We start from the raw sequence: 16,849 nt of genomic DNA on the forward strand, positions 1-16,849 counted from the left end.
TGAATTTTTAATTTTTTTTTCGATTTTCTCATAAAATCCAGTGCAGCTGAGGTCCTGTTGATGCGTACTATAATTTAAGTAATAATACTTTTGCAATCCTTACATCCAATACAGAGATAGGAATGTGGTAAAACAGGGAGCTTTAGCATCGCCTTAAGATATAAAAAGTAATTAAAAATTTTTACAAATAAAATGTTCTTATACGTCATGTATCACGTTTGAAAAAGATTACAAATATCTATTATTAAAATATTTAAACAGAAAAATTACAGTATTAAAAAATCAAAATATTGTAAATATTAAAAAGTTGAAACATTGTAAATACAAAAAATCTTCAATGAAAAATATTTCATTGACCTTAAAATTTAAATATTAGAAAATAACGAATAATAGGTTTGTAAAATAGCAGAAAAATAATTAAAAAGCTAAATATAATTAATTTTACAACCGCATAGACACACACATAGTATAGTATATTTGAAAATAATCGAGAGATATTTTATTTATTTGCAGGATTATTCAAGCGAGCTATACTACTGTCAGGCAGCGCTCTTTCATCCTGGGCCGTGGTGGAAGATCCCGTATCCTACGCTCTAAAATTAGCCAAGGTGGTCAACTGTTCCATTCCTGATGATCTTCTTAAAGATAATGAGCTTATAGTCGATTGTTTGAGAGAAAGTAGTCTAGAAGAACTGATGCAAGTCGACATTCAGCCCCCAACATTTCTTAGTGCGTTTGGTCCAAGTGTCGATGGCGTCGTCATTAAGCCAGACTTTCAAAAGGATCTTCTTTCTTACCTCGGTCCTGAATTTCAAGGATTCGCGTAAGTTTCTAGAATTTATTAATATGTAAGATTCCAAGTTGCTCTATAATTTAAAAAATTTTTTTAAAATGCCTTTTATAAACGCAATACAAAATTCTCTACTAGTTTTCAATTTAAAAATTGTTTAAATTTACATTTCAAAATTCTTGAATCTCTCCAAATTAATATATTTCAAGATTTTTCAATTTCTTTTTAACTTTCGATACAGAACCAAAATGTGATATAAAATATGTTTGTTCGCACTACGAACTCTTAGTGCCATTTTGGATATAGCCATAGTGCAAATGGGGAAAAGGATAAAATCTGGAGACACAGTGAGGAAAAAGATGGAAAAGGGGAAAATCCTCGGATTCCGGTAGAACGGGCTTAATAGAGTTTTATGGTAATGCGGCGTATATTTCTACATTTTCTTTCGCGGCGGCAAAGGAAATCCGTGAAGCGGCGGAAAAGTTATTTTGATGTGTGCACTTCCGGACTCGGCTTTGCTTTCTTGCCCAGAGAGGGATCTCGCACTTAAGGTCGGCTTCCACAATAATTTCGTCTTCCGTCTTCCGTCTGACGGATCCCGGAGTTTTCTCGTTAAATGGAAAAAGGGAGCTAAACGAGCCGGTTCCACCGCGAACATTAGCGTGGTTCATTAACGCGATTGTAAACGACCTGCCTCAACTCTACAACGTCATTAGCATACTTACAATCGAAGATCGCACCACGCTCGTACCGGAAACCATGGAACGAGTTCGTGTTATCATCTTTTCCTTCTAACCAAGTTACAATTTCCACTTGCAATTGCAAGTCCAAACAGATTTAGCAGATGCTAATGATTTCCGTATCCTAATTATTCAAAAATTATATATATATATATATATATATATATATATATATTCATATTATCTTGTATTCTAACAATAAAATTATGATCTTACATAATTGCTGCCTTCTTTTGATTTATTTTATTAAAATTTGTATTTGCTACTCAATTTCCTTCACTTCTTTATTTCTTTATACATATATAAGATATTTACATGTAATAGACATAATAAAAATAGTATACACATATTAGAAACATATTTTATTATTTAAATTATTTGATAAAGTTATAAATGTTAAACTAAAATTGCGATGCTTGATTTTAGCCCTCTCGCAAAAAAAGCTGAACACGGCGCACCAATCACGAGTAACAACAAATATGATTTATTATTTGGCGTGACAACGAGTGAGGCTTTATGGAAGTTTGCGGAAAAAGATGTCCTGCAAGGATTCGAAGGAGAAAGAAGAGACAGAATCATCCGTACATATGTGAGAAATGCATACGTCTATCATCTCACAGAAATATTTTATACAGTAAGTCATTGTCCTTCATTTAATCAATCGAATAATAACGAATTTCATATGACCATAGAGCTGTACAATGCTTAAATCTTGGCTCCGATTCTTTTAAGACTAATTCAACATTTTAATTCTAATCAAAAATTCTTATTTGATAAAAACATTTGACATTTTTCTCTCTACGCCTAAAATCAGAATTTAAAATTATTTCCCTAGAATATAAAGAAATCTTCGAAAACTAGACAATAACAATTTTTTAAAAGTAACGATAAATTATATTTATTGCTAGCAGCTTTATGTGACGTGCCGCGCATATTTGCGGCGCGTACATCGTTGCATACGCGCGGAATTTATCGCAGGACGTAATTGTTACGTTTCACGTAACGATTGAATCGCGAGCATTGCATTTTGCCCAAATACACCGACGATGCAATTTCATTTGGCCAGCGCGTTATCGGTCCATGCAGGCCGGGCATTACTTAATAATTATAACCAATTAAATAATTATGACTGTGACAATAGCAGATATATATTTTTACGAGCGCCAATAGCAGATAAACGCGCTTAAACGCATTCCTGATATAACGATAAGAGAAAATAAATCTGATATTGTGTGCAAAACTCGCAACAGCTTTATTTTAACAATTTTTTAGTTAGAACGTAATTGAAAATTATTTTAAAGGAACAATTTAATTTCGGTTAAATGATTTTTCATTCTCTCCGTCTCATTTTTACTTAAACGTACACTATCGCTGAAAGTTTTCAATACACTCTTTACAAAATATATATTAAAGATATATTGTTAATAATATATTTTAGACATTGCTTATTTAATCAATTAAAAAATATAATATCTCAACGAGAAGACAAAGAAATTATACTGGTAATTTTCTAGTAACCACTTGCCACGTAAACGATAGACTTGGAATTCCTTTTGTATTCAGGTGGTGAATGAGTATACTGACTGGGAGCGAACAGTTCAACATCCCGTCAATACAAAAGATGCATGTGTGCAGGCATTGAGCGATGCACAATTCGTGGCGCCGCTTGTACAAACCGGAGATCTCTTCACCTTGAGACACACTAAGAAACCGAACAATCCTCATATTGCACCGATCCTCGACAGCGAGGAGGAACCTATGCCTAAGACTTACTTTTATGTGTTCGACTATCAAATGAAAGACGGCGATTATCCTCAGGTAAGTAAAACTAACAAAAAAGTGAAATTATGATTTCATAATCACACTTATGCGTGATCAGAAATTAAAAATCTGCTACGTAAAATTTATAAATAAATTAAAAATCCTGTTTTTTACTTCAATCTAATAAATAAATAAATCGTAAGAATCAATTTTTTAACTTATTACATTATATTCGTAATTGCAATTTAATTGAGATTTATATAATGACTGCAAATAAAAAAGAATTATAAACATCATTTATAATTCTATTTTGCATTTTATAAAATCAATTACATTTTTATGTTGCTCAGAACATCATAATTAATTCCAAAATTTTAACCCTCAATATACATAACAAAAAGTCAATAACGTAAAATTTTACGTTCAACGCACTATAACGAGTATTTGATGAGTTAACCAATTTTCGGGTAACACCGTCCAATTATGGATTTATTTCACTTTTGTTCTATATCCTTCAATCGTGGCTCGTTAAAATGATAATGCTTTTCGCTCCCATGGGTGCTTAGCTTCATTAATTGCAGGGATGCAAGTTTAGCAAAGGCAATTATTCGTTTGTTGGTGGCGCTGGATATTCTCATGTAACCGCGTGATGACTGTTTTCCTTCTGTCTCTCTGCCATCGTCCATTCGCTATTGCCGGTTCAAATTATCGGCATGTTTACGTTCAATTATGCACAGATTACATTATATGCATGGTGTTATATTATTGTTCACCGCGATGTGCCACGACGCCTCTCATTATCAATACGAACTCAAGCTCTTTTGACAAAATTCGAATATGTATAATATACGTATTACATTATTTTCATATAATATCTTATAATCAACGTTTCATGTAATGAGTTTAAAAATTATTTTTTTTAATATAAAAATCAATTTAAAAAATTTGATTAGGCATTTAGTTAATAGATATCATTATATGTTAAACAATAAAATTTTTTAGACAAGAAGAGACAAAAAAGATTACAAAATTTTTAAACCACGATTATTGATTTAAGCAATTTTTATTAAATTATTAGATTATTTATTTTATAGAATTAAATTATTTTTTTTATCTATCTTGTTCTCTTTTTTTATTACATTATTTACTGTATTATAGAAAGATAAAACTTGATTTAATTAATGAACAAATAGATGACACTACAAATCTTAAATTTATTTCAAAAGATTCTTTTCCACTTAAATTCGTTGCGCAGAAATTCTATTAGATCAATAATTGATCCAACGAGTGGTCGATTAGATAACAGTATAGGTATGTGAGAGACTGTACAGTTTCCAGAGAAATTCCGTTGAGTAAATATGTACGGAGATCGCGTCGGTAGAATAATCAGTCGAATCGCGGGACTATCGTACTGCTTTCCGTTGTTTGTGATGCTGTCCCAACCTGGTGGCATCTAACATTCTGCCTTTATCTCACGGTACGCGTCTCCTCTGTTGTTTGCTATCGTAAAACAGATAGAATCCTTCTCCACCGGGTTGCATCCATAATTACTCTGAATAAACAGTTACAGGTTGCCAACATTTCGACCATTTCACTCGTAATTATGCTCGTACATTAATTATTGATTCAGTTAATATCCTTTTCTATTCAGAATGTGTTTCATTAGGATACGTTATGCAGAAATTTACGCTTATTGCATATTATCAACGGAACAGTTCAATTATTTTATAATATATGTTTTACTTTGAATAAGCAACACGTTTTTGTGTAATATATAAGACAACTGATACTTTTTTTCAGGTTAAAATATATTCTGTTTATTTTATTTAGTTTGTATCTTCCCATCGGCAATGTTTCTCTCTTTTATCCAGATAAATTCAACTTCCTGGTTTACATGGTATATTAGCCTCAGGATGATTCATTTGTTAAAAATAATTATTATATACTTTATTTGTTTAATCCAAGATAAATTGAATAAAAATAAATCGAACAAAAAAAGCAAATCTCTTTACTTAATTTCGTAATTAATATTTGTAAAAAATAAGAATTTTTTTTACGAACCATATTTTGTTGACTTAACATCGTGGAATTAAAAGAGTTCATTTTTTGCATTTTTTTGCTTATATTATTTGAATTAAAGAGACTATTAGAGTAATGAAAATGAAAAATGCACATTTATCTTTATCATACAACGATCACATTCTTTAGTTGCGAATAAATGCCTTACCAAGGCAAGACACACATATCCTACTTTAGAAGATAATAGAAAGATTCGATTTACGATGGAACCGGTGCACGTACGTCGAATATAATAAGGATGCCATTGCGTCATTTGCAGTCGACGCGTTTCTCATGACAGCCATTACGAAGTACGAACCCAATTCTATTTCAATTTACGTTAAAATTATTTGCAGAGCTAATCAGTTTATCTGCTTTTTTCCCATTCTTTTATCCCTTATAAGTTTGAAAAATATATATATATATATATATTAAATGCTTTTATTTTATCGTTTAATAAATATAAATTGTGAGAAAGCGAGATTATTGCGGTAGATTAAGAGTGATTTTATGCTTTTTTTTACAAATAGCTTGTAAAAAAGCATCATGTATTTTAAAATATATTTAATTATTATATTTATTATTATATTTTTTACTGATATATTTATTATATTTAATAAACTATAAATTGTTTTTTTGTTATCTCAATGAACTAATAAAATTAAAACATTTTAATTTCACAAACTGCTTGTATCGTATCATCTGCGTTTTTTTTTTAGAAAAATGTATAAACAACAAACCGCTTTTAATAGCAAGTGAAAAAATGCCAGATAATTTAAAAAATTATGTTGAATTATATTGTAATTACATTTATTATACAAGATGAGTAAACGTACAAAGCAAAATTGAGAAAAAGCTTCATATGCTAGCATTCTAATAAAAAGAACATCGTATATAAATCTCGCTTCACTTATCTTTATTGTAATATACAAACGAAATTCGTTAGTTTATCAACCTTACTTTTTAATAATCTGTTTTAGTAATTGGGGCTGATAACGTTATTTGAAGAAAAATTTGATTTTCGTGACAAGAATTTAAAAAAAAGAAGATCTTTGACCAATTAGATGACCATGTTACGTTTTTGGGATTGGTTCGTATTCATAGTCCGTTCATAATCGTATTGCGGTCGCGTACATAGGCCAAAGGACGAGACGGTTTCGTCGATGTGTGAGCAGCACAAAATATTCCAGTCATGTCACGCGCACCACATGCACGGCAACACGCCACCGCGCGTTTGTTCACAATACAATTTTCCTACTTTTTCACATTCGCCAGCAATACCTTGTCTTACAGGCAGGCATCTTCCCGTTCTCTTTACACTTATTCTTTACTCTGCCTGCAAAAACCGATTTTCCAATAGTTCAAAGCCACATCATATTAGGTAGTTGAATGTTTCAAAAAGTCTGTAATAAAAATTTATAAAAGTCTTCTTTCGGATAATTTTATTTAGATATAATATAAGAGTCGCTGTTTGCCTTTAAAAATCGATTAACAATTTCTTTCTGTTATTTTTTCGTTTTATCAATCTTTCAAAACTGAACAAATTCATAAAATTTATTTTTTAGAAAGATAATTATTCAAGAAGAGTAGTATTATATATTTTATATGTTCACAGAATACGAATCATCTTGTGCGATTCTTTAAGATACGAAAAGATGATATAAATGATGTTTGATTCGCATACACAATGAAAATTAATATAAAGCAAAAAGATAATTTGGGGCAAAGGCATTTTTGCAATTTCTTTTTGTATAAGAGCAAAAAGAACAATGAGACTAGAAAAGAGGGAGAACCAGTTTCTCACAAATTCGTTAATACTCTCACGATAGCAACTTGTAATCTACCGGTAAAGTGAAAACAGACATTGCGGGTGGGTCGCAATCGATCCTACCAGGACGAACGAAATTCATCCCGAGGATCGTTGGGGGATTTGCAAGGACCCATCGATACGCAGAGGATTTGCGAAGCCGACGTTCAAAATCTATCAGTACGTGCGCCACCTCGTCCATTGCAGGATGCTAGGCTCCTTACGAATCCTTTTAAAACGTTCTCTCGTGCTGTAATTCGATCGAAGACGATTTCCTTCAAAGCAGGATTCGTTTACCGCGAAAAAGAAAATTTTCGTAAACCTTCGGAACTGAGCGTCACGAAGACGATCTGTAATGCGATATTTAAAAGATCGTATTCTATGGTAATATCGGATCGAAATAATATAACAAATTTTATAAACAATTGCTCTCTTCATAAAATGTTGAAAGTAAATTTTAATATCTCTGCTACTACGATAGTAATCAGTTGACTTTTTTAAACATTTAATCGCATAATTAGTATCAATGTTTTAATTCGTTCGAAGGTGATTGGGAAAGATGATGAAGAAGAAAGAAGACTAAATGAAAACGAAACTAGGAAAATCTTTCTGTGTGTCGAATCAGGGTTTCTATTGCGTCACTCGTTGTGATTGCTATTTCTCCATCTCGCGCGAGGAAAATGAGAATACGACCCCGCTTTGCAGTTCTCTCTTCCACCGTTCGTCCAAAGAGAGGCTGATAGGAGAGAAAAAAAGAAACGAGGGTGGGTGAAGAGTGCGATGGAAAGCAACTGCAAGTTGGAAAAAGGCATTACGAGAAAATTTGCCCTCAAAACCCTGCATACCGCAAAATATATCCTTTCCTTTTAGAAAAAATCTTTAAATAAAATTTTCTTGTGGGAAGAATATAAAAATGCCTAAGGAATGATTTAAGCAGTCATTCAATCAAATAAAAAATAATTTATATTATTGACTTTATGTTTTATTTTTTTAATGAAATGTAAAGAATTATTCTTTTATTTTGTATAATTTTTTCTTATATAGAAAACTTAAATAATTCTACATTTAAAATATAATTTGACTTAAATATAATAAGAAGTAAAACTAAAAACTGATTAAAAAGTTTAATCGATCGTCGAAATATAGACATGTCACATTAAGTAAGTAGTAGGATTTTATGAAATTAACGTTACTCTATTTTTCATTTCTTGTTTTAAACGAAGAAGAAATTTTATTTATCTTTAAAATTGTCTCTCTTTCAATTTTCTTGAACTAAAATATACAATTTACAATGCATTAGAGATCCTAATTCGAAGGTTAAATTATGCTATAATAGACGCGAAGAATCTGAAAGAAAGGATCGAAAATACGATGAAACGAATTATTTAATTAAAGCTCTCCAGTACAAGGTTTCGAAACCGGGCTTCTTCTACCCCTGTCGCGACAATCCTTTACCGGCTAATTGGGGAGTACCCTGTCTAATGAGCGAAGAAAGGAGGGCAAAACGATGTGAAACAAAACGCCGAGGGCTAACAAAAAATCTGAAACGAAGGTTTCGCGAGTCTCGCGTGGAGATTATCCGTTTTGTCCGATTTCTTTCTCTTTGTAATGCTTTGTTCTGAGAATTTTTCACCAACGGTAAACGTAACCTCCCCGAAAATCCATGTTGTTTATCTCGGGTGTTTGTATAATTACGACACTCTGAAACTGTGATAATAAATGGAAACATGAAATAAATTCAAATAGTAAACACGCATTTGGTTGCACATATCGTAATTAATTTTAATTGCTCGTTCGATCAACTTTAATAATCGGTGCAAAATTATTTGTTCATCGTGCATATCGTTATCGTAAAGTGTAATAAAAGATGAAATAGTTTTAATTGCTGTGTTCGCTGCGTACATTTCATCTGCCTGTGTATAACTATTAAAATTAATAATAATGATGAGAAATACAATCCAATAAAAATTTTATAGAGTACGTTAATAGATTAAAATTAAAGAGACTACTTTAAACTTTATAATACTTTTATAAAATGATTTGAATATAGAATTATATGTAAAAAGTTTTTATAAAATTGCTAAATTAATTTAAAAAAACAGATCAAAGTTAATATTTAATTTTATTAAAATGTAATGATACCTTTATTTTTATAAATCAACTTTTATTTGTTAGTAATGATTAATTTGTAATAAATATTAAAATATTAATTATGGTATTAAATATTAATAATTAATATTCATTAAAAGAGATTAACTTTAGAGAAAGAACATTATATAAAGCAGTCTTTGAATTAATTATTTGAATAACTTACGTTTAAATATGTGAAAATAATGAACAAAAAAGTTAGTTTTTACGTAATATGTACGCGTTTAATGTGAAATAGTATTCTAATGTAATGGTATATGTTTATATAATATGATAATATATAGTAGTAGAGAGTAAGAAGAAAAATTTGTATTTTTATTTTTGAATATTTTTCCTGGGGCAGATGTGTTGGATTTTCTGATGTCTCTCGGAGATTTTTTTTATTACGCTATGTATAGACACGCGCTGCTCGTAGAGCATAGAATGCATTGCCGCAATAAAATATTCATCGCAAAGTTTACGGCTGTCAGCTGTCGTAGTCGTAGAGCATGGTTAACACGAGGTGGCTTAATATTCGCATCCGCTAAAGCGCAATTAAATTATTTGTTCCCCTAAAATATGCACCGTTGCGCTGGTTATGCATGCGCTTTTCGCGTGAATACTCACACGCAACAGGTATTTATGAATGCGATTTAGAAAAATGTTCACTGATATAGGTACCTTGTAGTGCTAGATGATTTATGCTCTCTCATTTGTCGACTGCCATCAACAGTACAAATATGAAATTATATCAGTTTTGTGTGAAGTACAAGTCGTATCTTCTTCAAGGTTAAATTGAAATAATAACACAAGTAAGAAGATAAATAAACAGAGAATAAATATTGTTTGATTAATAGAATAATAGATAAATGAGAGTCAAGCGTATAGTTGTGCGCTGTAGTTGTGCGCATAAATTGATATTCATAGCATAGTAATATTATTAATTTAATTAAAACGTAGGATTTTGTTTGTTTTATTTAAAAGCTATAAAAAAATGATTCGTTATTCCACTTTGAAATTATCGATGCATCTATATTATTTGAAAAATTTGTTTTAATTTAGCAAATTTTTAAAACTTTTATCCTTTTAGCGCTGTATATTTTAAAGACTTTCATTGACTGCGTTCAGCAGTGAAAATCGCTCAATGAGCGGTTTTCTCTGCTGAACGCTCTGCCATTGATTATTTTAATCCTAAGTATTAAAGTAAAACATAATTTCTATACCAGAATTAATTATTATTTCTTATCTTTGTGATATATCATTTTAACAGGTTGATAGATTTGTCATTGCTTTCACAAATAAGCTCTTTGAAGTTTTATTAAAGAGTTTAAAGATTAAATAGCGGATGCTTACGACTCTTTATGCTATGATAAAGCAAAAGAAAGATCGGTCGTCGAGAAACAGCCGCCAAATAGACGCGCTTTCAAACGGATGGCGCCATTTGGCGGAAAAAGCTTCGCCATTTTATGGCGGATGCCCGACAATTTGCATGCCCGTTCTTCCTAGTTTTGACGGGCAAACGAGCGTCGAAACGCGCTCGTAAGCTTAGTCACAAAACGCAGGCAAGTTCGAGATCGTGAACTACTACAGTTGCCCCAGTCCAAATGGTCGAGAAAAGTGCGAAACGGCTATCAGGATTAGTAACCACCGGTGGTGAATAATGATCAATTTTATCGATAGGAGAAACGTACATAAAAATTTATGCTTTAGATTTCGTTTCTTTTATGCAATCGATACTATGAACGTGTATAGTCATTTAAAACCTTCTAATCTTACTTTTACAGTCATGTATCTCTCTCCACACATTCTGCTAAATTTTTTATTATTTAATACTGAGAAAATAGAACAGTAAATAACTTTTTATAAATGAAACATTATTTGTGTTTGTATAAACAGTGATAAATTTGTCTCTTTATCTCTTTGCTTTTGATATTCTAATTCAATTCTAAAGCGCAATTAATAAGTAAATAAAAATTATTTACAAGTGCATAAAGATGCCATTTTTGTTCGTTTATTACGTCTAATCTATTTCGTCGGCGCATGCGCGATTTCGTACGACGCGGAAATAATAGCCAATAGAAACAATACCCTCCATTTCGACCAGACTGTGCTTGATCCGCGTCTGAGACGCCATTGTACCTCGGGGAACACAAGGATGGAAGTCGATCGCATTTTCGCCTGTTCGCTGGAAATTGCTACGATCGTTCCACGACGAAAAATTTGTACTGTCCAACTTTTTCTATTTAAATTTAAATCCACACGCGTACGTTTGAGAAGAAATAATCATTTATATCTATGTCTGAAAAATCGATGTCAATCTCGCGATAATTCTTTAAAATTTCGTCGATGATCGTCTCGTTTCTGTTTTTTAGTATGCAAATAATTGAAAAATATTGTGTCTTCAAAAAATGAAACAATATTTATTTATAAAATTAAAATTTCACTTAATTAAGATTTACATTTAAAAAAATATACATTTGATAACGTTCATAGTTAAAATAATTAGTTAAAATATCAAAAGAGTTAATAAAAACATTTAACTCCTATTAATACATTTCCGTGACTAGACTACTTCGATGTAAGTCGTAAATTATTCTTATGTCGAAATTAACTTTATCAAAACATTGAATAAGGCTACATTTTATTTATTAGTATATATTGTATATCTATATATAATGACCTTTCTGCGAGGACATCTCATCTTTGTAAGAATTGAGTCATAATGAATTGATTCTTTGAAAAATGACAGTCATTAAAAACAGATGGAAAAGTCGACATTTTTGAAGAAACTTGGACCGCCCAGTTAATAATTGACGTTCCAAATGGAGCACGTAGTTATGCGCACGGTTGTCCGCATACCAAAGGGAACGTGATGTATTACGTCAGAACGCTATTGTCACGTTATTACTCGTGTAGCTACTGTCACAACGTTACAGCGTTATCTCGTCAGCCAGCGAGATTACGATATGATAAATTAATCAAAATTAGAGCGAATGCTAATTAGCGGTCGGAATACTTGTACACAATGCTTATATGTTCTTTAATATTTAATTATAATCCCATTTCTTCGCTCTCTCGATGTAAACCGTAGGACTAATTGTATCAACTCTTTAAGGTCTACTAAATCTACATTACAAAAGATTACGTGTTTCTATTCTTGTTTTAGATTTAACATTTAGTTTAAATATTAAATCGTATTACAAATAATTTTTAAACGTATTTAAAAGCACATTTTAGTATATTATTTTAATTGCAATAATTATAATATAAAAAAGTAGAGGAGAAGGTGATATTATGGCCAGTGTATATATTGTGGCCTTCCTTAATATCTTCGCTATTATATAGCGAATCCTAATGATTAATATGGAATTATTTGTTCAGTAGTTCGTCGTTATACAGTCGCAGGATACTAATATGCCAATACCTAATAACCAACACTTATAACGCATTTTTACTTTCAAGTCATTTCGAAACGTTTCTGAGGTACATTTTAGCATTTAATTACACTTACTTTCTCATTTTTCTTAAACTTGAGCGTATCATCATACGAATATATATTTTTGAGTGTGTTTGCTATTTAACGTTTTATTTGACTGTATATATTTTGAGTAATGCAAATTTAAACAATAGGATGGCATTTTACTAGTCCTCTATTGGGTATTGATTACTTACGACCTTCTTTTTGAGATTTTCATATCAAAATAATTATTTGATAATCGATTGTAGCTCTACTATTAACCTGTAGTTTATATTACGTGTACTATTTTTAGTATCAAGATTTTTAATACTGAGCAGTTTATATATGCAGAACTTCTGTGAATGTATGTACATTCATTTGCATACATTTAAAAAAATGTTTTACTTCTTTTTTAATTTTATTACCAAATACTGTTTTCTAAACAAAACTAATATATGCTATTTTAATATATGCTATTTTAATATATGCTATTTTTATGGAAGGCCACATTATCAGTCATTTTTTTCTTCGAGTCATTACGCAATGTCGCCACATTTTTATTAATAGTATCCTAAATAATAAATATTTCGTAACTTTGCAGAATCGATTCAACAATATTTTAATGAATGTAATTGTAAAGTTTTAAATTTAAATATTGAATATTAACAAAGTTATTGTGCAAAATACGAGTATAACTGGGGTGCCATAATATCACCTTTCCTCTACAATTTACAGCTTAATACTCGTATATGTATAACTATATAAAAAGAATACATATCTTTTTACTCATTTTGTTTAGCGTTTGCTGTGTCTTTTTTTATAATTACGTTTATAAGGCATATTGCTATGCCAAAACGAGTTAGCTGAGTATCTTCTATAGTTTCATAGAAAAAAATCTTCATATTATACGCTTCAAACATTTCGCACATCACTAGCAGCGCTATATTAAATCAGTTACGTTTCATAAACAAAACATCTCTTAAATAACTATCTTTCTGGATATAGGTACACGGATATTTAGCTTCATGCAAAGAAGACAGAGTATTAATTTAATTTTTAAAGGGAAAATTAAAACTTGTTAACATAAATACGAAAACAAATTAGGTAAACCAATCTCAATACACTATTAGAACGTCTATACTACTAAATATAATATGAATTGGAAGAGCCATAATATATTCTATATTTAATAAGGCATTTACTTTTCTCATTTAAGTACCAGAATATGAGTATTTGACGTTTTTAAAATGAATTTGAGAAGTAATTGAGAAATGAAAGCATTAAATTTTTTTATGTTTTACTGTGGATGCATTACCCTACAAATTATATTAATCGCGATAAGAACCTGACGGCCAACAATTTTCGTTGCTATCAGTACAAACATTGACGTTATTTTCGACGATGCCTCGTATTGTCACTTCTTACGACGACATGGTTTAACCGAAGCACGAATTGAAATTTGCTAGCATCTGTGGAATGTCAGGAATGCCATCGTGATTCTGTCGGTACCCAAGAATTGAGAAGGTTGAGGTAAAGGTAAAGCGAAAAGGCGGGTCCAATCGCGTCAACAAGATTACATCGTAGAATTTCATGCTCTCTCGTATTACCAAAATCTCTTCCCACGTTTTCGCTTATAGTCGGTTTATATGACTCAGAATACCATATCAAGTACAAAATATCCAAATTCTTGTATAATTATAAAGATTTTGGAATAACCAAGTGATCTACATAAACAAAAAGCGTCCTGTATCAAGCAGAAATATTTGAATAATTATAACATTTTTCAGGTGATCTCTATGCAATAAATTTTGTTTATAAATAAAAATAATTAAATAGATACAAAATATTTTTCGTGCGCAATCGTGCTCCATATATGCTGTCCTACTCATTATTTTTTCTCTCTTGTGATCTACACATTATACCTACTATTTTCTGCGTTTGTCAATTGTTTAATAAAAAAATTTTATTTTAGAATATAAACACTTGTATCTTGATCATCTTTTAAAATCCTAATTTACATAGAAAATTGGATCGTTTACGTATGTAGAAGAAACCATCATCGTATAAAATAGAGTCAAACGAACGAACCCATAATACGTTCAAATGAAATTCGAACCGTTTCAAACGTGAGACATTTACGGAATTGGACTTTTGAAATGCACGTTAGAAAAGTCATGAATTTATCAGTCGTTATAACCGAATTGTCAAACGACACGTTGACTAAGAGGCGCAAGAAGGCCTGCGAAGTCACTCGACACGACACAGGCGTCCCGTAATCCTTGTCGACGTCGCTTCATAGCTGTTAAGACCGACGATGTTACAAAGACGGCGTAATGTGGCTCGGGAGTCACTCTTCAGCCAAGATGCGGCATTAACAGTGCATTTCTTGCGCGTCTGCGAACTCGTCGGATTAGAGCGAGTGACTTTTACGCGACGATTCTGCACGCATAATACGAAAATGCGGAAGGATGTTCTGCGTCAGGCAACGTACTCTAGTAGTAGTTATTTAGGTAACAAACACCAGCAATAAGAAGGAATTTAAAATTTTTTAATATTCTCAACGGAAGATGAATGATGAATTGACAACAATTTGTAAATAAGTAAAAAAAAGGATAGACGGAAAGAACGATTTTGCTGAAATATCTAAAAATTTAGCGCTATGTAAATACAGATTTAAAAATAATTTTGAACCATCAAAATAATTACAAAAATATACACATGTTTAAAAAAATTTTCTTTTAGAACATAGCTTTTTCTAGACTATAACTTTTTTACAATAATTATACAATTCTTTCCATGTATAAAAGATAGGAGAAATAAAGCAAACCAGATAGAAAATGTAAATAATGTGATAGGAGAAATATATACCTAGACAGAGCACAGTAACGTTTTAAAAATGTATTTAAAACGTACATATTGGACGTTTTGGATATATTAAAAACATCGAGATTAGATCCATGGATATTTAAAAAATGTTTTAAAAACATCCAGTGTTACCATTTTGGACTTTTTAAAAACGTCCATTTTAGGACGCAATGGACTAAAACTGGACCAAATTAATACATTACAAATTTTAGACCACAATCAAGACTTGACAATCGCATGAAATGATTTTTATATGAGTATTATTATTGATTAATATCTTATTCCATAATACACATCATAAAATTTTAATAAAAAAAAAAACGTTTTTCCCTGAATTCGGAAACTAATTTCATAGTGCTTCGAAGCGGTCACCCATTCTGTTACATACTGCCATCCACTATGCTTGACCTCTGAAATCGTATGGAAACCGCTACACTTCGATAATCCACGAATACCTATATAATCATGGATGTATAATTACGATACATCTGTTCAATATTGTCCTAATAGAAATTTGTGCAGTTTAACTGAACATCCAATCAGTTACTGTCTAATATTTAATCTTAATGTTATTACGACTATTTTCAGGTTAGGAAATCATACGCTGTACTTGCACAGAACCAGTTATCATGTACAGTAACAGTATGTGGTAGCGGTATTTTAGAGTGAGATATCGTGGGATATCACTCTTGGTTATCTGGGTAGATTTTTCGTCGTTGAAAATTTTCGGCACAGACGTCCTAGGGACATCCATGGGACGTTCAAAAGATGTCCGTACATACTAACAAAAGTGAAATTCCTCATGCGGTCTTAAAAAAATTTTCACTTGTCAAGTCAGCGAAAGCAACACGTCGCGAGCAGATTTAGAAAATTTTTTGTATGAAATGAATATTTTTTAAATGTCCAAATGTGAACATACTTTGTACGTTGAATAACGTACGTTTTTAACATTCGTACTAAGTCCATGGACTTTTGGACCAGATTGAAACCAAGTCTAGATGTCCAATGGATGTCGTGTGCTGTCTGGGTATATTTAAAAAATAATTATTTGCAATAATAATATCTTGTGTTTTGGGTTTATACAGGGTGGGGAAAAAGTATGGAAGCAAACAATTATTTCCGAAACTATTCATTTTTCGACAAAATGTCTTAGACATAATTTTTATGGTATGAAAAGATGTATTATGTGGCATAGACGGCATGACCTTGAAATGACCCTTACGAGCTGCATACAAATAACGTAA

The 16,849-nt window shown here is 31.2% G+C and overlaps 1 protein-coding gene across 1 annotated transcript in view; it reads left to right on the top strand.

Moving 5' to 3' along the window:
- Nucleotides 1-16,849, top strand: part of LOC108764698 (neuroligin-3) — a 134,516-nt gene that overhangs the window by 5,045 nt on the left and 112,622 nt on the right. Inside the window, exons 2-4 of the mRNA XM_018513042.1 lie at nucleotides 514-823; nucleotides 1,957-2,164; nucleotides 3,094-3,348. Coding sequence (XP_018368544.1) covers nucleotides 514-823; nucleotides 1,957-2,164; nucleotides 3,094-3,348 — 773 coding nt within the window. The remainder of the gene's footprint in view (nucleotides 1-513; nucleotides 824-1,956; nucleotides 2,165-3,093; nucleotides 3,349-16,849) is intronic.

This window comes from Trachymyrmex cornetzi, unplaced genomic scaffold (genome assembly GCF_001594075.2).
Source record: "Trachymyrmex cornetzi isolate Tcor2-1 unplaced genomic scaffold, Tcor1.1 scaffold449, whole genome shotgun sequence".
In the NCBI taxonomy this organism is placed as follows: Eukaryota; Metazoa; Arthropoda; class Insecta; order Hymenoptera; family Formicidae; genus Trachymyrmex; species Trachymyrmex cornetzi.